The sequence below is a fragment of the Lissotriton vulgaris genome, chromosome 7 (genome assembly GCF_964263255.1).
Source record: "Lissotriton vulgaris chromosome 7, aLisVul1.2, whole genome shotgun sequence".
NCBI lineage: Eukaryota > Metazoa > Chordata > Amphibia > Caudata > Salamandridae > Lissotriton > Lissotriton vulgaris.
The window spans coordinates 1,313,327,861-1,313,353,767 of record NC_141695.1 but is presented as its reverse complement, the minus strand read 5'-3'; the positions used below and the strand labels follow the sequence as shown (position 1 = coordinate 1,313,353,767).

Here is a 25,907-nt window from a genome sequence, read left to right as displayed (position 1 = left end):
ACACTGCGCGGGGTGCTGCTGGCTGCAGTACTCGCTTCAGTGCTAAAAATGTATGCTCTGCGTTTCCCTGCACTATGTGGCAGGCACCACGTGGGTCCTGCCACCTGGTCCAGGAAAATACTCCCCAGTGCATACCCACCTCCCCCAACACAAGGGGGCCCCACAACGGGCTCCCAAATGCAATCCCCACCAGCCTTTCCATGGAGGTTTCGCTGCCATGGAAAGGCTGGCGGGGATCCGGCATCGTAATTTGGCGGTCGGGGTGCCTGCTAGCCACCTCCACAATTCTACAGATGCATGGTGGGCCTGCCAGGCAATTGTAACGATTGCCTGTGGAGGACCCATGGCGGGCGGACTTTGCGTCTGCTAGCACATTACCCGCCATCGTAATATGGTGGGCAGAGAAGTGCTTTGCTGGTGGCGGTGTAACCACCATCATAATCAGCACATATGTCTCTGTTCTCAAGAACTTGGCGATTAAGTGCAGATTTGGAAACTTACACAACAAATTGGTCGAGGATCAGATAGTAATCTCTGCAAGAAATAAAGAGATTCAGGAGAGATTGTAGATTGAACATTGGTAAAAAACAGAAATGAACTTTCAGAAAGATATGGCAGGGCTCTGACTTTATCGCCACAGATCGGCAGTTAACAAAGGGTTGGAAGGAAATAAAGAGAAAGTTGTCTCTTTCAAAAAAGTTAATGTTTGTTCAAAGTACAGCAAACCCACTGGAAAGGAGGGAAACAATCAGGTAAACATATCTGGATTTGTCTGTTTTACTGTGGATGTACCGCACATACAGCCAGATTTGACAAATGCTCAGCAACATTAGCAAGATGTATGGAATATGGAATTGTAGGACTTTTTGCAAGAGTTTGTAAAAAGGGCAAACAGTTGTGTAGCTTGACTTACTGAGATTGGGTCAGTTTCTTCAGGAAATGGTTCTGATGACCTTTGAAAGGATTCTTGCTCTAAGATTAGTGGCAGTAAAAAGAGGGTAATGTTAAATCTGAATGGTGGATATTGCAGCAAACCATTATGTACCATTTCTTTTGGTGGTATTTCCTTACAGGTGCCAGCCTATTCTGTATCTCGGTTCACAATTAATACCCGTTCAGTTTCTGAAGAGAATTTTGTGGAGCTTATAGGACCTTATTTGGAGCCTACTGAAGTGAACTCAGAAAGTTATAAAGGTGAAAAAAATCAATATGTTACGATATAGACTACTTATTTTTAAATTTAAAGGCAGACAAGCTACCTGCAAGTAGTATGTTGCTGCTGATAGTCTGTCTATGTTAGGGTAGAAAGATCAAAGGGCATTGAACATTTTTCTGGATTTTAATAGTCCAGAGCAAGTGTTTGTTACTTGTGAGTCTGAAGAGCCAAAACATAGATTCTTAAGGAGTTTTCCCATGTATGCAGTGGTAAAAGTCGAAAACTCAAAGGTATCACACATAAAATCAGAGTAAAACCATCTGCTGTTCCTAAGATTCACAAAGTACGTAATATCTCATTGATTATCATGGATGAAGTTAAGATGGAGCTTAAGAAATTGCAGGAAGCAAACATAATATAACCCGTTGAAGCTTCAGAATAGGTTTTGCCTGTAATAGTCACAAGATGAGCTAATGGAAGGATTAGGCTCTGTGTTGATCTAAGGTATTTGAACATTGTGTTGACCAGTTCCTATTACCAAGGATTGAAGAAATGCTTTCTCTGACGTAGAATGTTAAATGGTTTTCCTCAACAGACCCCTTGTCTGCATATCACCAGATTTCCCTGCATCTTTCTAGGAGAAGAGTAACAACTATCTGTACACCATTTCGTTGTTTTCAATTCTGTTGCATGCTGTTCAGTTTGGCATCAGCAGCCGCTGTATTCCAGAGACTGATGGCGACGTTGTTTGGTGATATGCAGGGGGTCATTTTAATTCAGGATGATATACTCATAATGGATTGCAAGAAAAAAGTCCTGGATGAAACTTTGAGAGAAGTAATGAATATCTTGCATATAAAACGAGTAACAGCTGAAATCTCTCAATGTAAATTTACTGAAAAAAAAGTTGCATTCTTGGGTCACAAAGTTAGTGCTTCACGTATTAGACCTAAAGCTAGTTTAGTGAAAGCTATGGTTGATGCACCCTCGCCAAAGTCAAAGATGACCTTAGATCGTTCTTGGGTCTTGCTGAGTTTTATGCAAAATATATGGAGAATTGTTCTGAGAATACACATGCTATGAGGTCTTTACTTAAGAACAGAGCACTTTTAGGCTGGAATGATGCACGTCAACATATTTTTTATGAGATTAAGAATGCTATTGCCAAGGCACCAAATCTTCAAGTATGTTATCCTAGCACTAATATGATTGTTACCACTGATGCCAGTAGTACAGGATTGGGGGGTGTTCTAACCCAGGTGGAAATCAGAAATAAGGAAGTGGTGATTGCCTTTGCATCACACTCACTCACACCAACTGAGGAATGGCACTCTGTCATCTAACAAGAGACATTAGCAAATGTGTGGGCATTAGAGCACTTCAGGAAGTTTTTATGGGGCAGAAAATTTACACTTCGTTGTGACCACAAACCTCTTACTAAATTGTTGCCTACTGAGAGATTGGTAAACACAATAGCAGGAGTTGCCAGAGGTTACAGGATTATATGTATGACACTCAGTATGTTACTGCTGCAAAATATTTTACTGCAGAATTTCTGAGTAGGATGTTATTGTCTTTGTCAGACATGGACAAAAATCATGGAATGAATTTGCTGTAGCCAACAATTAAAAAAAAGGGGAGTCATGGCCTGGCACCAACGAAGATGGCTGCATGATTTGCTAGCTCCGTAATGGCCATCACCCTACCCCAATATATCCATCCTTCATCCGCACTACTCCACTATCGGAGCATACTGGGATGTTCCTGCTCACCCCCTGTGCCCTCGAAGTGAGGGTTGACCTGGGGCGCCGGAGCAGAGGGGGAGCTGGCCGGGGAGGCCTGCCTGTGTGAAGCCTGGTGCAGGAGTGTGGCCTGGAGGAGGGCAGGCCCAGGGGTACTGCTCCTAGTGAGGAGGCATTGGTTGCCTGATGACATCGGAGTTGACCGGGTAGCCCACCGTAAGATCCTGATCGCTTCCCAGACCGGATACAGGCAGAGCCGTCGGTGGCGAGCGCCCTCCTGAGGACTCCGCAGTGGGGCTGCGTGGTGTGGAGGAGGTTGCTTGAGAGCGAGTGACCTGATGAGGACTAGGGCGGCTCCAACCCACCAGCAGTACAATTTTTTTTTTTTTTTAAAGATGCCACGGCGCTGCCTGGAGTAGAGTTGGCTGAGGCTTAGCAGCATCACTCAGCGGGGCTAATTTGCGCAGTCTGGCCAAGGGCCTCTGCCCCACTCACTGTGCACAGTAAGAGGAGGCGTGAGACCAGAGTTGGCTCTCTGCGGGGGCCCAACAATTGGTGCTGTGGTGCTTGCTCTCACGGAGGCCCGGCTAGACAATTCATTCTGAGGGAAAAAAGCTACGGGGCTTGTCATGGCCTTCCCCTCCGCAGCTGCGGGTGGCAGTGTGGAGAGCAGGGTAGGTGGGTCACCCTTGCTAGGAAGGCCGAATTAGTCCATCAGCATCAGCAGTGGGCAGTGCTGTGGGGAAGAGGAGATACATCACAGTGAACCAGCAGGGGGCTGGAGATCATCTGTTCAACTGCCCCCCGAAGGAGCGCAGAGCGGACCAGACAGTGGCATAGAAGGCGGTTGCTACGGCATTCAGTGCCTAGACTGGGGAGCTGCAGGTGTGTGAGGTCAGTGCAGGTGCTGGCGGTCAACCCTGTGATGCTGGGGAGCTACTTGAACAGCAATGAGACAGAAGGGGGCCAGCCTGGATCAGTCCAATAAGATGGACAAGTATGCGGTGCCCCAACAGGTGGTGAAGTGGGTGTGGCGACCGTGGAGGTACAGCTGGTGGCATAGCCCTCTTTGGGGACCATCATGGTGGCCATAACAGACCTTGAGCATACCTTGGAGCCCAAACTCGACACAGTAACCATGAATGTCAATCTCCTCCATGCGGATGTAACCAAAATCTCTAAAAAGGTCTTAGGGAAGGACATTGGTACATTACAGCTCACCGTAAGTCACCAAGAGAAGGCAATGCAGCAACTGAACCGCCAGCACAAAATTATGGCGGCCAAGCTGGAGGACCAAAAGAGTGGTGGGGAGTCCCTTAGAGAGTCGAGGGGCCAAACACGGACCTTATCCTCAACAAACTGAAGCCCAAACATCTCTCGACCTACTTCACAGTGGAAAGGGTGCACTGAGCACGAGTTCCACCAATGAAGCTCAGTGCTGCTCCCCAGAAAATTATCACTAGAATCCTGAATTACAACGCTACAAATCGGTTCTTTCTAGACTTTACATTGATGGTGCAGAGACAACATTGCACTTTCAAAGAGGTTAAGAGAGCCCTTCAGGCACAGAACATCAATTACATGATGCTGTATCTGGTGAAACTCAGAGTACTAGAGAATGGCAGGTCCTGGTACTTCACCACACCGAAGGAAGTATGGGACTGGTTTGAGAGGGGCCAACTGGCAGGAAAATCAAAGAAACAAAGGGCCTGATTCCGATCTGGGTCTGAAGGGCACTGAACGCGATCCGACCAGAAAAACTACGAGCCGTACGCGTGTTTTCCGCCCGACTCCTACAGCTGTACGAGCAAGCAAGTACGAGGCGAGCTATGTGGAATTCACCGACCAAGTCGTTTCTGGGTCCGAACCGCTCCATATGTCTCAGCCGTAAGCTAACCGTGCTGTGCAATGGATACGATTTAGAGGGAGAGGTTGAGGCTATTGAGCCTAAAATAGTGTGAGAAGCAGACCCTGACCACTTAGTGGGACATCAACTGTGACTTAAGCAGTGAGGGACCTGAAGGAAAATTCTACTCGTACAAATGGCGTTGCTACATCAAAGACGCCTAAATGACCTGGGGAATAAAGCAAACTAGCTGTTTCCATGTCTAGAGAAAAGGGATCGTGACAGGATTTGGGTCCTGGGTTCCTGGAAATTAAGCTCCAGGCGGGGTGCTGAGAGAGAATATCAAGTTGGAAAAGTCGACTTACACAAATGTTTATCGTGATTCTGGTGTAGTAGATGTAATACATCCTTGTTGAGGTCTCCGCATAATCTACAGCGGTTTGAATCATCTGTGCGTTTCCACGGTGGGAAGTGACACTTTGCGGGTAAAATTCCCAACCTCAGAAGCAAAAACCTTTCTTTTGTGATTCTCAAATACCTGTTCCTAGATATGGTTGGGGCTTTGCCGTTGCGTAACTCTGAATTACAAACCAGCCATGGGCCCTCCTGCTGAGGAAAGCTTTGTCTTCTGTGAGGGATACAATCTTTTCTGATTTGTTTACCAGGGCCTTGAAACATTTTAGAGATGTGCTAGATTCCCATAGGTCCTGTAGAACAAGAAGCCTGATTGCTGATTGAAGGTAACTCATGGCTGGGCTGTCGTTTTTCGTTGTGATTTCCTTCCACAAGTATGAGTTCAATGTGCCTGGCTCGGCTCTCTTTATTTTGAACCAGCATTTGGCGTAGGCACCCTTTTCCATGAAATTTGCTGCTTTTGAAGCCCAAATTCTAGCCTTATTTGAGCTGGCGAAGTGAACTGCGGGAGTTTGAATATTATTCTTAACACCTTGGCGACCACATTGTCCAAGGTAACCTCATCTCTTCCTCTCATTGACTCACTACCGTAAATGATCGAAGGTAAGAGTCTCGCTCTAAGCACTTCTAGTAGTGGAAGAAGACTAGGGCCAGTTATTTTTTGCTTGATGTTTTTTAATGCAACTGCCAGTGCGGTCCCTCTACCTTTGATGGATGCTTTCTGTTTGATGATTGAGCCATTTCTATCAAATATTACTCCCAAATACTTGTATTCCTCTGCCGTCTCCAGCACCCTGCCCCCCATTGTCCATCGGGGATGGCATTTGTTGATCCGTTGGTTTAATACCATAACTTTGGATTTTTCAAGGTTTATGCTCAGCCTATTCTTGTCAGCAAAGTTACTTGTGGCATTTATCAAATGCTGCAAGCCGACTGGAGTGCGGCTGATAAGTAGGAGGTCGTCTGCATACAGTAGGTTCAATAGGGTTAAGCCCCCCAGATTCAGGGAATGATGATTGCATTTGTCCAGCTCGTTGGTGAGGTCTGACACGAAGAGGTTGAACAGAGTTGGGGCCAGTTCGCAGCCCTGCTTCAGCCCTTTGGTAGTTGGTATTCTCCTAGACAAGCTGTCTCCTGCTCCCACTTTAATTTGTACCCATGTTTCAGAATGAAGCAAAATTAGCTGGTTCAGGAGGTTTGTAGATATTCCCCACCTTGCAAGTTTGGCCCAAAGTATCCCCCTGTCATTGCTATCGAAAGCAGCTTTATAATCAATAAAGCAGACAAATAGTGGTTTGTTGATGTTTTTAGTAGCGTCTATCAAGAGAGAGAGAGAGCAAGAATATTTGTTGTGGTCCCCAGGCTTTTTTGAAAGCCGGTTTGGTTCATGAGAATTAGGGCTTTTTCCTGTGCCCAGACTGTAAGTTCATTTAGTAGAAGGCCTGCATAGAATTTGGCTTCAATATCTAATAATGCAATGAGCCTGTAGTTTTTTGGCTCAGTCTTGCTGCCCTTTTTATGTATCGGTAAGATGATTGACCCCTTCCAGGAGTCAGGCATTCTCACGAGTTCCATTATTTTTTTGTAGAGGGGTAATAACGCTTCTGCCCAGTAGTTCGGATCCTGCTTATATATGATTGGTGGTAGGCCGTTGGGCCCAGGAGCTCCATCTTTCCGACTTTTCAAGATTCTCTCCGCAAGCTGTTTGGTTGAAAAGAAGGTGGGGAGTTCCGTTCCATCGAGTCTGGGTTGCTGCTGGACGCTTTGACACACCGAAGTATCTTGTATGCTTTCCCCCACTTCCGTATTAAAGTGGCACTGTAGGTACTTTACCCAAGTGTCTTCCGTTAAATGTGAGTTTATTCCCGGAGCTGATGGATTCTCTAAGCTTCTGACAGTTTGCCAAAACCTGGCGCTGTTGTTGTTTTTTGAGACATATGTCAGTTTGGCCCATGTTGAATCTGCACTTTTCTTTTTAGCGAGCCATATGATTTTATTTCTGCGTGCCTTGACCATCCTTAGTTCGGACTGGATGTTATCAGCTGGGCCATGTATATGGAGACTGCGCAGTGCCCTGTTAGTATTGGTTTTTAATTGCCTTAATTCGGCATTCTGATGTCTTGAAAAATAAATTCTTTCGCGGCTTGCCAACTTACATGATGCCTCCCCGTCTTTCTTTGGCCTTACTATTCCTTTTGTTGGCTCATTTTTGGACTTGATTGGGTCAAAGCTTTCAATGAAGTTCTCCCAGGCAGTTAAACTGTTCACACTCAGCTGCTTACTTTCCTCCCATCTTTTTTTCGATAGGGCTTGAAGTTTTTCTGGATCGCGAGCATTGCATTTAATTCGTCAGTGGTTTAATGTGATCGTTGAGTTTAGATCCTCAATTGGATGAGTAATTGCCGTTCCCTGGGCACCGTGTGTAAATCCTTGAGGTAAATGGTCACTGTAATCCGGAGTTCCAATCCTAAACCCTTTTATTAGGCTAAAGAACGATAGAGAAGTGAAAGTATAATCTATTGCAGTATTTGTGAGGGCGGTGTGGAAAGTAGCGACTTGGGGGCGATCTCCCGCAAATCGGCCGTTTAATGCTACCAGAGACAGGTTAATCAACTCGTTCAGAAGGTTCCTTGAGATTTTAGATAACTTACCCCACCTGCAATCATCCTGGCGTGGGATCCCCCATGCTGCATATCGATCTGCTGCCGCTCTTTCCCTTGTGGCTCACAATAATACATCCCTGTCTTTGAAGTTTAGGATTCTGGCCACTATAGGCTGCAGAGAGGCCCCAGCAATTGGTTTCCTAGTAGGGAATCTATGGGCTCTCTCCACTGTGAACTAGTCTGACAGTCCATCAGGGGCCACCCCTGTCCGAAGACAGTCCTCCAGATATTGCTTGACCCAAGGGCCTTACTTTCCCTCAGTGACCCCAATGATCCTCACATTATGACGATGGGCTCTGTCCTCTGCATCTTCCACCAGTTCCTGTAGTTGATCTACTTGTCGCAGTTGGGTGAATTTCATGGAGTGGTCCTTGTGACTCAGTGAGAACTTAGTTAGTGACATTTCATTAGACTTGACTCTGTCTGATAGTTTGCATTGATCATCTTTCAGCAAGTTTATGTCCATTTCTATGGCCCCCATCCTCTGTTCCAAAGCCGCTTGTGACTCTCGTATTTCTTGAAGGAATATGTCCAACTTATTTGTAGGGGTAGCTGCCACAGTAGAAAGTACACCGTCACTGATGGACTTAGCTGGTGAGTATTTAGAGGGAGTGAAACAGGAGAGTGAGTTGGACATGATTTTGTCACTCTGGGCCCTAGTACGCCCTATGTGCCACTGATCTTGTCTGGGTCCCTCAGCCCAGGGGTCACACAGAGTCTCTACATTGTTCCTTGCAATGCGGTTTCCTGAGATATATATATGGGCATGTTGTTATGAAGCTTCTGGCAGGGCCCTCACCTGGGGATTCACCAGCAGTAGTATGCAATCTCAGTCAGCGGGGGCAAACGCTAGCCTGAGGTCCACCGGTCCCACAGAAGCAGCAGGGCCAGGCAGGAAACCAGATAGGCCCCAAAGCCTTTGACGCCACCCAACTGTCTGCCAAGTTTCAGGCAATGCTCAGTGCCTTGTCCATGTGTTCCTGCCAGTCAGATCACATTTGGCTGTTTTATTTAGACCTGGGCGAAGTACTACGCTACGCTCGTGTAGTTTGCAAAGTTTGCGCTACTTTGCACTACGCAAACTGCACGTAGCACAGTGCACACGTGTAGTGTAGCGTAGTGCAGCGGTCATTTTTTGCTTGCTTGCGGTCCTCAACATCAAGTTGGCGACCGCGAGCAAGCAAAATGACATCCCAGCGAGACTTTTTCCTCATTCGCGATCAGCAACATCAAGTTGCTGATCGCGAGTGTGGAAAATAAACCTCCTGGCGAGATTCTCAACGCAGGGAGGTCAGGTTTCTCATTGCGAGTGGTCGCGTATGCTCACGACCGCTCGCGATGAGAAACTACCAGTCCACGTTGAGAAAGTTGTTGCTCGAGTAGAAATCTACTCGAGCGGCCGAAAACTACAACTCGCACTGTGCAAGATGCCGTTTTCAATGATTGCACAGTGCCGGATGCCTGTCCGCACTCTGCAATCATTGAAAACGGCATCTTGCACAGTGCGAACAGGCTACTATGCCGTTCGCGTAGTGCTACGCGTAGCTCATGTAGTGCGAAGTGCACTTTGCGTATCTTTGCGAAGAGCTACTTCGCAAACTACGCCCACCCCTAGTTTCAATGTTTTCCTGGTGGCACTCACATGATTTCAGGATTAGTAATAGGCCTTTTGCTTCCTGCCACCTATTCTGTGCCCCAGCATGAACTGGTGTGCTCTCTGGCACTGTGTAGTGTCACAGCTTCCCTCTGGGCCTCCCAACAAGCCCTGAGTCAGCTCCCAGGACCTGTACAGACACCCCTTGCCACAGTTTGTTAATAGGCCTACCACGCGAGAGTGCTATTCAGAGGGGCTGGGGGCTTATCCCAATTGACCAAATATCCAAAATGCAGAATGGCTGATCTTTGTTTGAGATCGGGCCCGGCTGCTGCAGCCCACACTCGAGCTCCTGTACCGTAGCCTCTCCACAGCCCATGAGGCCCGGCAATCAGCTGTCTTGTGCTTCAGCTATCAACAGGAGTTTAGATTGCACTAATTCGCTGACACGCCGAGAGCACGCTGCTCTGGTTCATCTTCAGGTCCAGAGGCCACTGCTAGTCCATCAATCATGGGGGATTAAGGGCCTCGGGCCCGGGAGCCATCGAGCTACACTTTTGCCATGCTGGGCTGCTGGGCAAGTTCTTTGGGTTGACCAAAGTTACTCTGGGAAAAGGTAGCTTTGGATGTAATGGGGTCAATCAATTAGCAAGATGGTACATGTAAAAACATCTAAGTTTTGGTGGATACATTTTCCAGGTGGTTAGAAGTCAGTGTTGTGGACAAAGTTAACACAAAGACTCTGATTTCATTCATGGATGAAGGGTTTTTGAGGATACATTTTCCTACAATCCATCTTTCTGACAATGGAGTGCAGTTTAAATCTTCGGTAATGAAATAATACTTAAAAAGGATCTGGAATTGAACAAAAATTCACTGCGCTATATTATACCAATGGGAAATATTTGATAAGAATGTGAGGTAAAGAAAATGGTGTAGGCATACAGGACTACATGTCATGGTACTGATGGGAAAATTCTGTTTACGTTAATAAGACGCTGAATACTTTAGGGCAAGATAAATCCAGGTTGGATGAGGAAAAGTGAAATGGTTGAGTGTAATATCCAGAACGTTAGAAAGTGCATATTGGATTCTCAAAATAAAAAACTGTATTACGATTACAAACATGGTACAAAATAAGCACATTTGTGTGTGGGTAAATAGTTACAAGTAAAAAGTGCAAAGGAAGCAGAAAAAGGGGATAGCAGGTTTAGCGTACCTAAAAAGTTGTAAAAGTAATGAATAACACAGCATTGTTGGACAAAGGTGAATTGTGGCATTTGAGCAACCTTGCACCAGCTAAAAATAATCATGATAAAGGTGCAGAAACTAAAACTACTCCTGGTAACTACTGGTGGTTGGATTATAATGGTCTAGCCCCAGATAGTGGCACTAACCCAGGGAATGATTGTAATGAGTAAGCGGTTTCTGAGGGAACTTTAACTTCATGTAGAAATTGTGATCACGAGAGGGAACAGAGGTCCAAGGATGGTGCATAACAGATTTCTAATGATGGTGCACAAGATGACACTAATGGTGGTGAGGAAAACTGTGACTCTATGGTGGTTAAGACCTCAAAAGGAAGGCTTGTAAAGAAACCTAAGAATGTGGAAATGTTTATTTGTGATTGAAATTCATTATATATAATTTTTCTTCTTTCTTTTTTTTTTAATTGGTGGATTATGTGGCATTCAGTGAGTTACCTTATGTTTACTCTATTTAATGTGTAGAGTGTTTTAGGTTCCATGTTCTAGGTTCCAAATATTTAAATGATGCAAAAGGATGGTGGGAGTCATTGTACAGGCAGAGTTTGCCCGCTGCTAACACCTGGCATGGGTTGGAAATAAAGAAGACAACTTTATGCAATGTGTGTGGACATCTTTATTTCAAGGAGTTTACTACAAGCACATGATCGGTGCCTTAGATGCAATTCGTCCTATAGATAATGCTGCACAAGTACAGTTGCAATTATATATGGGATAATGTACTACATCATACATTATGGTATTGCAAGTCACTGAGGCGTTCTGTCACCATATAGATGAACAAGGCGGAAGGTCTAGTTCCTTTAGAGGGTCATGGAACACTGAGATGACTTGCAATATCCGTATAATGTACGTCGGTGACTATGTTTTTCCTAATAGTACATGGTCACACCATTACCCTTTCCACAAACTGCTTAAATCCTTGGTGTGTTGCTCTTTCATTTGATAGACAAAGGATGTTTGCAAACATGAAGAATACAAGTAGACTATCTAGTGCAAAATAAGGTTCACCAAACAGCAGTCAGATATTTGTTGTTAAATATATTGCAATTATTTTAATACAATCAGAGAAAAAAGCGATGCAGCTCAGAATGTGAAGAAATATGCATTGAGAGCAAAAAATAAATATGTTGCCATAAATAACTCCTTGCTTACCAATTTTCATCTACAAAAAACAGAGCAGAAGAGCAAGCCAGGTTTTAATTTTTAATGTTTAAAACTGTGGTTATAATTATACTCCTTGACCTGCTTTCCCCTGAACTGCTGGCTCGGTCAGCAGGCATTGTGAAGTAAGAACTCAACAAAAATAGAATATTACAGTTGAAGGCTATGTCGACTAGAAATGGGCCAACTCATCTGTAATAAGAAAATTAGCTACAGACATTTATACATGGTGAAAGGGTGCCTGTATTGGTGCTCGGCTACAGTTCCAGCGCTGGCAGAAAGGACCGAACGGATCGTATTTTGTAGATAGAGCGCATTACAGCCCTTTTCTTTTGACGTAGGGTAGCGCAGCTAGGAGGCTTGTGGCGCTGCCCTCTGCTAAAATATTGTAAATGTGCCCCTTAGTGTGAAGTTTCAGGCGCTGTAAGCAAACTTCATGAAACTTGGCTACTAATATTTACCGATACCAAAGGGGATGATGGACGGAGCGTTTGAGCAAATCAAACACTCACCCCCAGTCAACTGATCTGGGTTTAATCCATCACCATTCTTTAGCTCACTCCACCACCCCAGTTCAGAAATGGCCATATGCAAATCAGTCTGACCCTGTGCCTCATGGGAACAGTCCAGCCCGAACTGCCAAGCCATGTCTTCCCTGGACCAGAAACAAGCATCTTGGGACCGGTTTCTGGCTATCATCCATCTTCAGCCAGGATAGCTTGACTCTAGTGACTTAGTGAGCACGGGACCCACGTCTGGGCATACCCTTCTCACATAGGGTGTACAGCAAAACACACAAGATGATGGACGGAATGTTGCACAATGGCGTCACACCCCTCTCTCTAGGAAAAGCCAATTAGTACCCCGACTGGGTAATTGATTCTTTTGACGGAGTGCTCCGCCAGCACCTCTGTTCTCGATCACCCTTTGAGTGCATTGGGTCAGTGACAGGTCAGCTATTTGGACAAGTCGGACAATTTCTTTATCTAAACCTACCTTAGTTATACTATTTTGCGGGCAATGTACCACCCCTAAATGTTGCAAATCTATGTGTTCCCCTTCAGTGAAAGGTTGGAAATACGAGGAGAGGTCATTGCACCATACTAAGATGATGTAATTTTAGTTCGATTCATATTGATTTGAATCTCCACCCACAATTTACTCCAGGAGTTCCAAAGCCCAGCTCCGCTGTACATTCGGGTGAAGAGGTGTTACTTCAGGAGTTCCAAAGCCCAGCTCCGCTGTACATTCGGGTGAAGAGGTGTTTTTCCGCCCCCGAAAATCGAAAAGATCGCTCCCCTGCGCGGCAGAGAACAGGCTAGGCGGCCATCACCAACGCCGTCCAAGCTGCTTATTTTTTATCATGGAGATTGATGTTTAGAAATTCCTCTCACTTTGCATTTAGAGATAGAAAAGCACAGTCAACTATGTGACAATCTTGCTGGGAACAGGAAAAATGAAAGGAAATACTTTTTTGTAACACACAGGAAAAACTAAATACCTATAAACAAACTGTACAGATTCAGAAATTAGGAAAGCAAAAATTAAGCACCTTTTTTTAAACTCTTATTTGTGATGGAAACAAAGATTTTAATAGGATAAGAACAAATAAAAAAATACTTTACTTGGTGATGCACAAATTATCAATATTCATACATTATATTTGTATGCAGTGTAGTTTTATCACAGTAAAACGGTATGTCTGTGCAAATGTAGTAGCCATTTCAGTAGAAAATGTGCTGTCTGTAAATAACATACCTGGCAAGAGTCCTTTCCTCCCTCCAAATATCCAGCGCAGACCATGTCATAAAGGATATCATTTCCATAGAGGGAGTTGCACACTTGCTGGTCAACAATAGGTACCTCCACCTCCTGGAGAGTTCGAGGATACGGAAGACTTACTGCAAATAGGAGAAACCCAACAGAATCATTGGCAGGCATGAAGGAACTAGAGTAGGGAGATAATCAATGCACAGAGGGGAAGCAGTCAGCCAATTTAAATGCTGTCAGTCACGGGATAATCTTTGTGACACTTGACTAGTGTTATAAACACACACACTTGGATACAAATTGCCACAAATAGGTTTTGGTCACTTTAACAATCGTCCTTGTCACAATAAGATTTTTTCGTTACAGATATGGCCCTATTTGTCTCATACAGAGATCCCCGGCGCATCTCCAGGACCAAGAAAAGGTGTATGTAATTGAAGGTGAGCAGGGGAGCGAAACATGTTGACCCAATAAACACAAAACTGTTCTCACTCACATCCACATTACAAGGCACGGGTCATTGCAACCCACTAGTAGCACCAGCCATCTGTTTTTTTTTAATATAACAGAGGAATCCACCCATTATATTAACATAAGATCAATATTCTAAAGTAAGTTTTATACTCACTGACTTCCCTAGGAACACTCCCTAACACGTATCATAAGGTGAGAATATTAAAAGATCTCCACCAAAGTGACCCTTTGGGGGACCCATAGAGTATTGCAGTGCAGACCAAACGAGGAATAACTACCCTGTGATGAAACATTACATCCCTTGGGATGTGTGAAGCAACAATTAGGAGTCTTGCTGACTCGCCTATCTACATCCTTGATCTTCTCCCTTCACATTCAGGAACTGTGACTTCTCAATTTTGAGAAGTTTTAAATAATGCCTCATTAGGAATAGTTTATATGAGAGTTTCCAGTTAGTTTTAAAAGCTGTGAGTCTTTTTGTAGCCCTGCAATAGTTGGACAGGCTGGTAATGAACATAATCTAACAAAAGCAGTACTCAAATGGACTAAACCAGTAAACCAGAGCTCACAGAACCTCACTGGTGTGATGCAACAGACATCCACTCTGGGTTGCTACTCTCCTCTGTTAGTTAGTTTCTATGTAGCTTGCATGGGACCGTGCAACTGCTCTCTATTGATGCTAGTTAGGACTGACTAAATGATTTGGCACATCCTGTCTCCATATATATTGCACCTCTATATTGCATCTTCAGTCGCAGTGTTTGGTGAAACGTATAAGGGGGGGCAGATACTACTTGTGGATGCTCAAGCTGTCAGGTGAATGGCAGTTAAGGGCCAAGAGGATACCCAAGCTGATTCACTTTTCTCATTCACGCCACTGCTGTCTGCCACCACCACCACCTTCCGACAGTCCTCTGTTGATCCCTTAAGGTCAAGGTTCAGCCTTGCCTCTTGTAGCCAGCTCCTTCCCCGCATGCCTAAGGCCTTTACATCGTGAAGCACCACAAGACACAGAAGCTGAAGCCGTGCCGGGAGCCTACTACAGAAAGCAGAGTACCAAGAAGTGAAAGGGGAGTTGACTGCCCCTCCAGCAGAGGTGCTAAAGTGTGCCGAGATGGCATAGGAGCAGTGTGAGCAGCTTAGCTCACCAGTACATCACTGGAACGCCAAGGACAACCCGGGAGCTCCTGATCCTCTTAGGAACAATGAGCGCATGTAGTCAATGTGAACACCGCATGCTGCAATCAGAGGCAGAGATCAGGAAGTCAGGAAGACAGAAGTAGGATGACCCTATGGGCTGGTCACCCCACGCACCGAGCTCACTCCTCCAGGTGTGCGTCAAGTGTGCCCCTGCTGCCGCCTAGTGCCGCCACTGCCCGTCTGCTGTGCCCCAGGTCCCAGGCGTGTGTGGCCGCTGCCCGCAGCGGTGCCCCTGGTCCCCGGCCGCCGCTTCTGATTGTGCCCCGCATGCGCTGCCTGCTCCTTCCCCCTGCTACCTAACTCCGCCGTGTCACCGTCTTTTTCCTGCTTTTCTGCCCGTGTTTTTGTCCCGACGTTGCCAGCTTTTCCCGCCTTTCACCCGCCGTTGTCCCCTGTCCCCCCCTTGCCGAGGCCAGCCCCGCCGCGTTTTCCGGCCACCTCCCCGCCGCTGCCCCTCTGCGGCCCCGCCCACTCCCCTGTGTCGCCCTCCCATTCGCCGCCCCGCTCCCGCCTCCCAGCTGCTCCTCCCACGCTCCGCCCCCCACTCTCCACTTATGGCAGAGTGGCAAACGCGCAGCATTGACGCGCAGCGGGCGCGCCCTAAGCTCGCCGAAGGCGCGCCAAAGGCAAGCCCGTCTGCACCTGGACCGCGCCCAGCGCCCGAACCCCTGGCCCCCGCGGACCCCAGCCCACCCGCCGGACGTACGACGCCGCCACCCTCAACGCGCTCAACACCGGCCTAGTCCCGGGATGCTACCGAGCCACGCCGAGACGCACCCACGGACCTTTCAGCTGCCACTCCTGCAAGTACACCTGCATCCGGACCTGAACTACACCAACACCCACCAAGCCAAGCACCAGCAGCAGCCACCTGAAGTGCATCCTGCTCAACATCCGCTCCGTCCACAGACACGCCGTCAAACTCTGGAACCTCCTCGACACCACATCTCCAGACGTTGCCTTCCTCACGGAAACAGGGATGAACGCCTCCTCAGCACCCGACATCGCCATCACCATCCCGGAGGGCTACAAGATCACCCGGAGAGACCGCACCAACCAGACCGGAGGAGGCATCGCCATCATCCACAGGAACACCATCCGCATCACAACCAACACCGACGACACCCTCAAAACCGCCGAACACCTGCACTTCCAGATCAACACTGACCCCAAGACCACCCTCAGAGGCACCCTCATCTACAGACCCCCGGGACCACGCACACAATTCAGCGAAGACATCGCTGACTTCATCAGCCCGCACGCCCTCCCCTCAGCTGACTACATCCTCCTCAGGGACCTCAACTTCCACCTGGAGGACAACAACGACCGCAACACCACCACCCTGCTGGACAACCTCGCCAACCTCGGACTCAAGCAGCTGGTGACCACCCCCACCCACCTCGCCGGACACACACTCGACGCCGTCTTCTCATCCAGCAAAGACATCACCTTCGGCCATGCCACCGACCTCCACTGGACGGACCACAGCTGCGTCCACTTCAGCTTCAGAAGGACCACGATCCACCACCACCAGAAACAGATTGCACGAAGAAGCTGGAACAAGATCACGGCCGACCAGCTCGCCGCATCCCTGAGCCAGCACCCTCCCGCCAGCTCTGCGAACCCCAGCCAGGCCGCCGACAACCTCACGAAGTGGATCAGCAGCTGCGCAGACGACCTCGCCCCGCTGAGGACCCCGCCCAGCAGACCCGGCAGCAAGAAGGCCCCATGGTTCACCGACGAACTCAAGAGTTCCAAGAAGAACTGCCGAGCCCTTGAGAAATCCTGGAGTAGAGACCCAACACCAGACAACATGACCACCCTCAAGCTCGCCACCCGAAAACACCATCAACTGATTTGCGCCACCAAGAAAACAGCATTCAAGGAACGACTGGACAACAACGCACACAACAGCAAGGAACTCTTCAACATCGTGAAAGAGCTCTCCAACCCCAACGCCGGAAGCAACGACATCACCCCATCACAAGACCTCTGCAACTCCCTCGCCTCCTACTTCCACAACAAGATCGCTGACATACACAACAGCTTCAGCACACAACCAACGCTCCCCACGACCGCACCAACGCCTCCTACCACCACCCTCAGCGCCTGGACCCCAATCAGCACCGAAGACACCATCCGCACGATGAGCTCCATCCACTCCGGATCGCCAACCGACCCCTGCCCTCACCACGTCTTCAACAAGGCCAACGCTGTCATCGCACCCCACCTGCGGGACATCATCAACATCTCCTTCGACACCGCCACCTTCCCTGAGAGCTGGAAGCACGCTGAACTCAGCGCTCTACTAAAGAAACCAACAGCGGACCCCACCGAACTCAAGAACTACCGCCCCATCTCGCTCCTCCCGTTTCCAGCCAAAGTCATCGAGAAGACAGTCAACAAGCAGCTGGCCGCCTTCCTCGAGATGAACGGATCCCTCGACCCCTCTCAGTCGGGCTTCAGGGCCAACCACAGCACCGAGACCGCCCTCATCGCCGCCACCGATGACATCCAAGCCCTGCTTGACAACGGAGAAACAGCGGCCCTCATCCTCCTAGACCTCTCCGCGGCATTCGATACTGTCTGCCACCGCACCCTAGTGCAGCGCCTCAGCAACGTCGGAATCCAGGAGAAGACACTGGAGTGGATCATCTCCTTCCTCGCTGGAAGGACACAGAGAGTTCGCCTACCACCGTTCAGATCAGAAGCCACGGAAGTCATCTGCGGCGTCCCTCAGGGCTCCTCGCTCAGCCCCACCCTCTTCAATGTCTACATGAGCCCCCTTGCGGCCATCGCACGCCAACACAACCTCAGCATCATCTCCTACGCCGAAGACACACAGCTGATCCTCTCCCTGACCAACGACCCCGCCACCGCCAGAGCCAACCTACACGAAGGGATGAAACACGTAGCTGAGTGGATGATGACCAGCCGCCTGAAACTGAACTCAGACAAGACGGAAGTCCTCATCCTGGGCCCCTCACCTTCCACCTGGGATGACTCCTGGTGGCCCCCCGCCTTGGGCGCCGCACCCAAACCGACAGACCACGCACGCAACCTGGGCTTCATCCTGGACTCCTCCCTCTCTATGAACAGAAAAGTTAACGCCGTCTCCTCGTCTTGTGTCAACACCCTGCGCATGCTACGCAAGATCTTCCGGTGGATCCCCACCGAGACCAGGAAGACGGTCACTCAAGCCCTTGTTACCAGCCGACTGGACTACGGCAATGTCCTCTACGCCGGAACTACCGCCAAGCTCCAGAAGAGACTCCAGCGTATCCAGAACGCCTCAGCGAGACTCATCCTCGACATCCCCAGACACAGCCACATCTCCAGATACCTGAGGGACCTGCACTGGCTCCCGGTCAACAAGAGAATCACCTTCCGTCTCCTCACCCACGCACACAAAGCACTACACAACCAAGGCCCAAGTTACCTCAACAGCCGCCTCAACTTCTACGCTCCCACACGCCACCTCCGATCGACCAGCAGCGCCCTCGCCGCCGTCCCCCGCATCCGAAGAGCCACAACAGAAGGAAGATCCTTCTCCCACCTGGCCGCCAAGACTTGGAACTCCCTCCCGACCCACCTCCGCCTGACCCAAGACCACCTCGCCTTCAGGAAGCAGCTCAAGACCTGGCTGTTCGAGCAGTAGCGGACCCCCCCTCCCAAAGCGCCTTGAGACCCTCCGGGTGAGTAGCGCGCTATATAAATGCTTTGATTGATTGATTGAATGATCAGCCAGAGGACAGGTTTAAGCACGTAAACACCTATGAGGAGCTGTCATTCTGTTCTCAAGGGAGCACATGTTCAGACATTGTTTTCTACGGCTGTGCCAACACCTAAATAATAGAAATCTCACTGACCCACGGGAGCTTGCCAAAGAAGCAGACCACTGGCTCCACACAAGGATGTATGAGAAGGTACCTAGGAGCGACCCTGGGGAGGGTGGGTAATGTTTCTCTCGCAGAGAGAGGGTGAGGTTCACAATGATCCAGGCAGGTTACAGAATAGTGTGGGGGAAATGGTTCCTGTGCCCCTTCTAAGAATAGAGGGGGATGTTCTGGTGGGCAGTGGCCCAGAGCACCCTGTTTCCAAGTGGTGCTTTGATTGCTCCCAGCTGGGGCAAAGGCTAGGGGACCTGGTTTGTAACAAGAGACTATCCACTGGTGTGAACTCCACAGGAGTGGCCAGTTTGGCCTTAGTGGAGGATAGTCCCCAGAAGCAGCGGGTAGAACATGGTAAGCCTTACCTGGGAGGTGATTCCAAAGGTAAACTTGTGATTTCTGATGAAGGAAATAGGTACCTCTATCAGGTAACAGTTAAGAGGATGCTTGTCTTCACTGCCCTAAGGGATACCTGAGACAAGCAAACCATGGTGGTGGAAAAATTGTTTTACCTAGATCAGTACACTGCGCAGGTGTGTCGGGTGACTGAGGCTCAAGGTCAGGACTACTTCCACCCTTTGGCTCGGGTATCCCTGGAATGGGATGGGAAAGTTATCCAGAGAAAGGTCATGGTTAGCCCCTAGATGCCAATTGACTGGATTCTAGGAAATTAGGTATCACCAGTGTTAGGAGAGTTGGGAGAGGCAACCGCCTAGGGACCCTGAAAGCTCAGGATTCAGGGGGTTCTATTGACAAAGGGAGAGTGGGGAGGCCAAAAATGAGTGGGAACTCGCACAGCGTGGATAGACTGAATTTGTGTTGGTGATGGATTGTAGCGTGCAACCGGGTTGTAACACTGTCTGGCCAAGCAGTGTGTGTACAGAGCTAGAAAATTCGAGGGTCCCCCTACTGGGAGGGGAACAATCCAATGCACAGCATGTGGACCGTAGTCTTATTCCATAGACATATTAATCAAAAGTCTAAATAAATGATTTCAAAATTTTTAATCTTCACGTAGTGAATATTCTTGCATATTCATGTTCAATGTGGTAATACAAGCCAAAAGCGTGTCACTACACAGTCTATAACTCGACCATTGTACTCCTCAAAAAAAGATCCCGATGCATTTCGGGCAGAAGCCCTTTCTCAAGGGAATGCTCTACAAAGAAAACAAACATAACCAGAATAAATCAACTATAGGACGCTGGATGTATACGATCGAATGGGCTCATGCATTAGCCGAATCTTAAGTGGCTATACAGATGGTGGCGGAAACTGGAACGATGTGACGGATTGCAAAGAAACTACTAGGTGATGTGACGATATCCAAAGTTGTGCATACGCAAAAAGAGCGTGGTAGAAAACAAACAGAAGCGGTAGAAATAAAGAGTCAGCAACAGTGCCAAGCAAAGGTTAGAATGTGAAAGACGCGGGCGTGTCAAGGTGCGCGGGAGAGTTCTCCCGAGGTTACTTACATGATAAGGTTTACAAGGTGCCTCGCGGCATGCCAGCGGAGTAGTGATACGGTGAATGAGGGGTCTCACGGGAGTATACCAACAACAATAGACACAAACGAGGGGCCCAGTGCAAGGGGTTAGTAGACAAGAAAGAAGGACCAAGGGGTAAAGTCAAAGTGAAAAAAACTCAATCGCCATATTGGAAGAGTCAAAAACACAGTGCAACAAGGGAGATAGTGTAAAGCAGAGATAACAGGTGATATGTACAATGACAGTAATGTAAAAATATTATAAATAGCAAAGGAATTCAATTCGATCGTTCAGCCCGTTGGGCGCCATCGTGGAAAGGAAACGGATCCAAAAGATTTCACGCTTAAGCAGAGTGTTCTTGTTGTTGTAGGTTGCTGGTACTTGTTCCAAAATCTGGAATTTAAGTTGGGCAACAGTGTGTCTGAATTCAGCAAAGTGAGAAGCTACAGTGGATTTAAGACCTGCAACAGGCAGACCCCTACATGACACAGACAGAGTGGGTCCCCTTTGAGTGGGGTGGTTGTTCCCCTTTGGAAATCCTGGCTTTCCAAGTACCTGCTCATCCTCAGGGTATATACCCTGGGCTGAGAGGCCAGTCTCAGGATACCTCCCTTAGACTGTTGGAAGAAAAAGTGCAAGGAGGGTGCCTAACACCCAGGATAGTCGAACCCACTCTGAGAAACCTCAGAGAACCCTTGTGAGCAATTAACAAACTCCTTGCCTTGCCTGCCTACTGGGAGGCTCTTTTGTGTAATTTAAGGTTGCAGATGGGGCCCACAGGTGAGGAAAAGTATTTCCCATGGGTCAGTCCTGTGACAGGAATGTGTTAACATATATATCCGACTAGGTTCAGATCTGACAAGTGCCTCTGCCAAAGAGTACCATTGTCCGAAGTCAAATGCCTAAGCAGAAATTCCATCAAGGTATTCATTATTCCACCCTAGCTTTTGGATGGAAGGGTGTTGTGTTGGACTTGGCCCACTCTGTTGGGTCATTCCCAAATGTTTTACTCTCAGCCCTCCTGTTTTCTGTATTAGTTTTCACTGGTATTTAGAACTCTGTGCACTTTACCACTGCTAAACAGTTCTATAATGCTTGTGCTATTTCCCTAAAATCTGGTACTATTCGCCTACACCAGATTGGCACATTTAATTTACTTACATGTCCCTAGTATATTGTACCATGGATACCCAGTGATTTTAAATGAAATGCAACTAGTAAGCAGTAGCCCTTCTAACGTAGACTTTAAAAACATGTCTGAGGCCTGCCTCTGCAGCCTGCAGTATAGTTTTAACTGTCATTTTGACCTGGAAACATAAACCTTTTGCCAGGCCTAAATATTGTTCTTAAATACCTGTAATTAACCCCTATATTAGGCCCAAAAAGGTTCAAAGAGTAGGGTGCACTGTATTTAAAAAGTAGGACACGTGGGTTTACGTTTTACATGTCCTAGAAGTGAAAAACTCCCAAAGTCATTTTTCACTACTGCACAGTCTATCGTTCATATAAGTAAACTTATTAAATTTCATAATGATAACTTTGGATTGTGAGTAGGTAAAGTTGTCATGTTTACACTCAAATAAATTGTACTATAAAATCCTCTATAATGGTAAAGTCCGATTTTAAGTCACAATTCTGAAAAAGCTATTTTTAGAAAGTTGTGTTTTTTTGTATCCTGACCATTTGGTGCCCGCTGTCAATGTCCTGGCTCACATGGCTGTGAATGGCAAGCTGTTGTGCTTTGTGTATTTCTCCCTGACAGAGAGACAAAAAGGGGGCTAGATGTTGGTAGGATGGGCCATCCTGCCAGGATGGCTGGATGCGGAAACATTCCGGGTCCACTTACACTTCAAAGAGCTGCCTCCAGCACACACACAAAGGATCCTGACACCAGCCTTTTGTCATTTCGGAATGCTTGGAGCCTTGACAAGGGGAGGGTAGAGTTTTCCAGAATCAAATGTGGGCGTAGTATAGAGAATTCCCCATTTCAATGCCTGGCACCAGGTATAAATATTGGACCTCCTCAGCCACTCATCAGTACATTCCTGGACCTGTAGACATTAGGGAAAAAGGGCTACCTTGTTCCCCAGAGGACTGCCATCCTGCTTGAGACCTGCCTTGTTCCTCAGAGCCCTGCCCTGCTACTTCCAGAGAACTGTCCTGCAGCTTGGGGCTTGCCTTGTTCCTTAGAGCACTATCTCACTGCTTGAAGACTACCTTGCTCACCAGAGGACTGCTCTGCTGCTTAAATCCTGCCTTGCTCTCTAAGAAGGGAGACTAGTAGGCAGCTGTCTGAGGAAGATGGCGGCAGGCTAACGCCGGCTGCGAGAGCACGTCCCTAGACCTAGACTGCCGAGTGAGACAGTCGTGTCAGTGCCGGTAGCAGGAGCGAGACACAGGGAACTAAACGGTGAGATAATGCGGGGACTTCTTGTATGCGAATACTAGCTTTGGTTTGACGGAGATATTTGTTTTCTTTCTTCGTGTGCCGCCGTGTGGAAACTCAGCGGCGCTAGGACCTGCGCACGCATGGGATGCTCCCGGGAGAGCTACTCGGAAGACGCGGTGTTACGGGCAGCTGCAGAGCAGCGCAGCGCCTGGTGTTTGGTGAATGTTTGGCGTAGGACACGAGCAGCGGCGGCGAGGATCTACTGGAAGGGCAGCTGTAGAGGAAGGCTGAACACGGTGAGCGTAATTAGTTCTGAAAGGCAGAGAGGGGGGACATTGAATTCCATTCCATTGAATGACGTTTTGCTATTTAAGGAAAGTGTGGAAAGTGTGGAGTACTGGGAGCGGATCAGTGCAGCGATCAGTGCAGCGTTAGTGGTGGGGACCGAGGGTCAGGCTCCAGCAGAGTATAGGTGCCCCGAAGGAATGGACATTGGCACAGCACCAACTAAAATCACAGCGAGTGTCGAGGAGAGGGTGTGTATATTGCTGGGGAGTCAGGACCAGGAGAGCAAAAAAAACGGAGGGGCAGGCTTAATATTGAAGCAGACTCCAGGGGTTGCTGCCCCCCCAGCTGCTAGGAATAGATACCTCCTGCGCTCCTTGCACGATAAAGAGCTGCTACTCACTGGAAGCAAGGGACCAGGCTGCCCAGCCACATTAACCCCTTTAACCCCAAAGCAGAAGAAAAGAGAAAAAAGTAAACTAGGGGATTGCAGAAAGCTGAAGAAAGGCAGTATTATTGCCAAGTCAAATAAACCCCCTCCTTCTTTGGTATCTTACTTCAAGATAATGGAGAAGACAGTCTCCAGCCCTACACCAAACACTGGATCCAGTTCAAAAGGAAGTGGTGGGGAAACAAAGCAAGCAATACAAGCAAGCTCTGATGCAGGTACAGGACAGACCCCTTTTGCCTCCCCAGCTAATACATTGGGGGCCCCTTCACAATCAAATGTCGTGCTTCAGAACAAATATGCCCCTCTGATGTTAGACCCGGAGACTGACCTGGGAGACCTAGGGGAGACTCCGGATGAAGAACCCGAGCATGAGACAACACCCATAGCTATATCTCCTTCTATATCTTGTATATCTGTACCTATATCGACATCCGTGCCCATGTCAGCATCAGCTTCAACATCAAACGAACCGCAGAAGGAAAATCAAAGCTTAGAGAGCCTCTTGTCTACTTTGAGGGAAGATCTCCTGGCAAGCTTGCTCCCTAAATTTGCAACATCGGAAGCTAACCAGAGTGAGATCGCTCGAAAATGCACAAGTCTGGAAAATAAAATGGACGAGATAGGCACTAGAACGGAAGCTCTAGAAGGAGAGGTAGCTACTCTCACAAAAGGGTACGAGGCGCACTCTAAGGCTATAACGGAATTGAAAGAGCAGAACAAGTCTCTGCAACTAGATTTGGAGCGACTAGAAATCCATTCCAGGAGAAATAATCTGAAGTTTCTAAAGGTTCCGGAGGGAATAGAGAATGGGGACGTGAAGACCCTAGTATGCAAACTACTGCGAGAAGGTGTATTGAAGGATAGACCAGACATCGAATTGGAAAAGGAAATCCAAAGAGCGCATAGAGATCCATTTCGGCAACATTCTGGTCGGAATGCACCAAGGAAAATCTTAGTAAACTTCCTAACATTCTCGGTGAAGGAGCTGATTCTGAGCAGGGCGCTCGCAGATACATCATTGCAGATCAACTCAGTAAAATATTTAATCCGTTCAGATGTAGGCAAGGTAACAGCTCAGCGACAGTGGGAGTTAGGATCACGTATGCAGGAAATAAGAAGTTTCGGTGCTCAAGTCATGATGAAATTCCCAGCATCATTACGAGTTGTTTGGAACAACAAGACATATAACTTCATTTCCCCACAGGAAGTAGACCGCTTTCTAGAAGCAATGAAGGACCATCAAGAAGTTCAGCAAGCGCAAAGAGAGGCTCGTAGTTAAATATATGTAATATATGTGTAATATATGTAAAAATACATTGTGAATTAATAACATAAAGAAAAAGAAAACTTGTAGAAGGCTCAGCGAGTGAAACTAAATAATAAAAAAAAAAAAAAAAATATATATAGAACAAAAGAAGAAAACTCAAAAAAAAAAAAAAAAAACTTTATTTCATCACTATTTTCTTTTTCTTTTGCACTAAAAAAAAAAAAAAAAAAAAAAAAACACACAGATATGAAGTGGAGACAGAGGTACTGACACAGAATATATAAACGCACTAGGATGAGGCAGGGACTAGGCCAGGGACATGGCTCTCAACGGCGATAAGATCGCCAAGGTTCAAGAGGGGGGGTTCCTCAAGGGAAGGGAGGGGGGGGAAGGGTCAAAAAATATAAAAGAAAATTTTCCTCATATATCAATGGTATCTAAAATGGCTTTAGAAATTATAGTTAAATCAAATAATGATGATAGTGACGAACATATGATTAATGGCGGGGGATAACTTAAAGTTTATAAGCTGGAATGTGAACGGACTTAGAGAGGACAAAAAGTTGAAAAGAATCTGTGAGTTTTTGAGAAAATCAGATGCTCATATCATTATGCTAGAAGAAACACATCTAGACCAGAAAGAATGTAAAATTGCCTTCAAAAACCAAAGATGGATACAAGATCTCCTCTGCTCTAACCAAAGCAGCAAAATAAGGGGTGTAGCAATTATTGTTAGAGTGAATAGTGGGGTAAGGGTGCAAAAGTACGATACTGATGACACAGGAAGATGGTTGACTGCCTTCATAACTATAAACAACATAAGGCTGACTTGTGGGGCCTACTATGGTCC

General features: G+C 47.4%; 1 protein-coding gene across 8 annotated transcripts in view; it reads right to left on the bottom strand.

Moving 5' to 3' along the window:
• The window catches only part of LOC147703579 (transmembrane protease serine 9-like), a 913,140-nt gene that overhangs the window by 266,579 nt on the left and 620,654 nt on the right, over positions 1-25,907 (bottom strand). For all 8 annotated transcript variants that reach the window (XM_086931927.1, XM_086931929.1, XM_086931933.1 and 5 more), the window contains one exon: positions 13,603-13,745. In XM_086931927.1, coding sequence (XP_086788053.1) covers positions 13,603-13,745 — 143 coding nt within the window. The remainder of the gene's footprint in view (positions 1-13,602; positions 13,746-25,907) is intronic.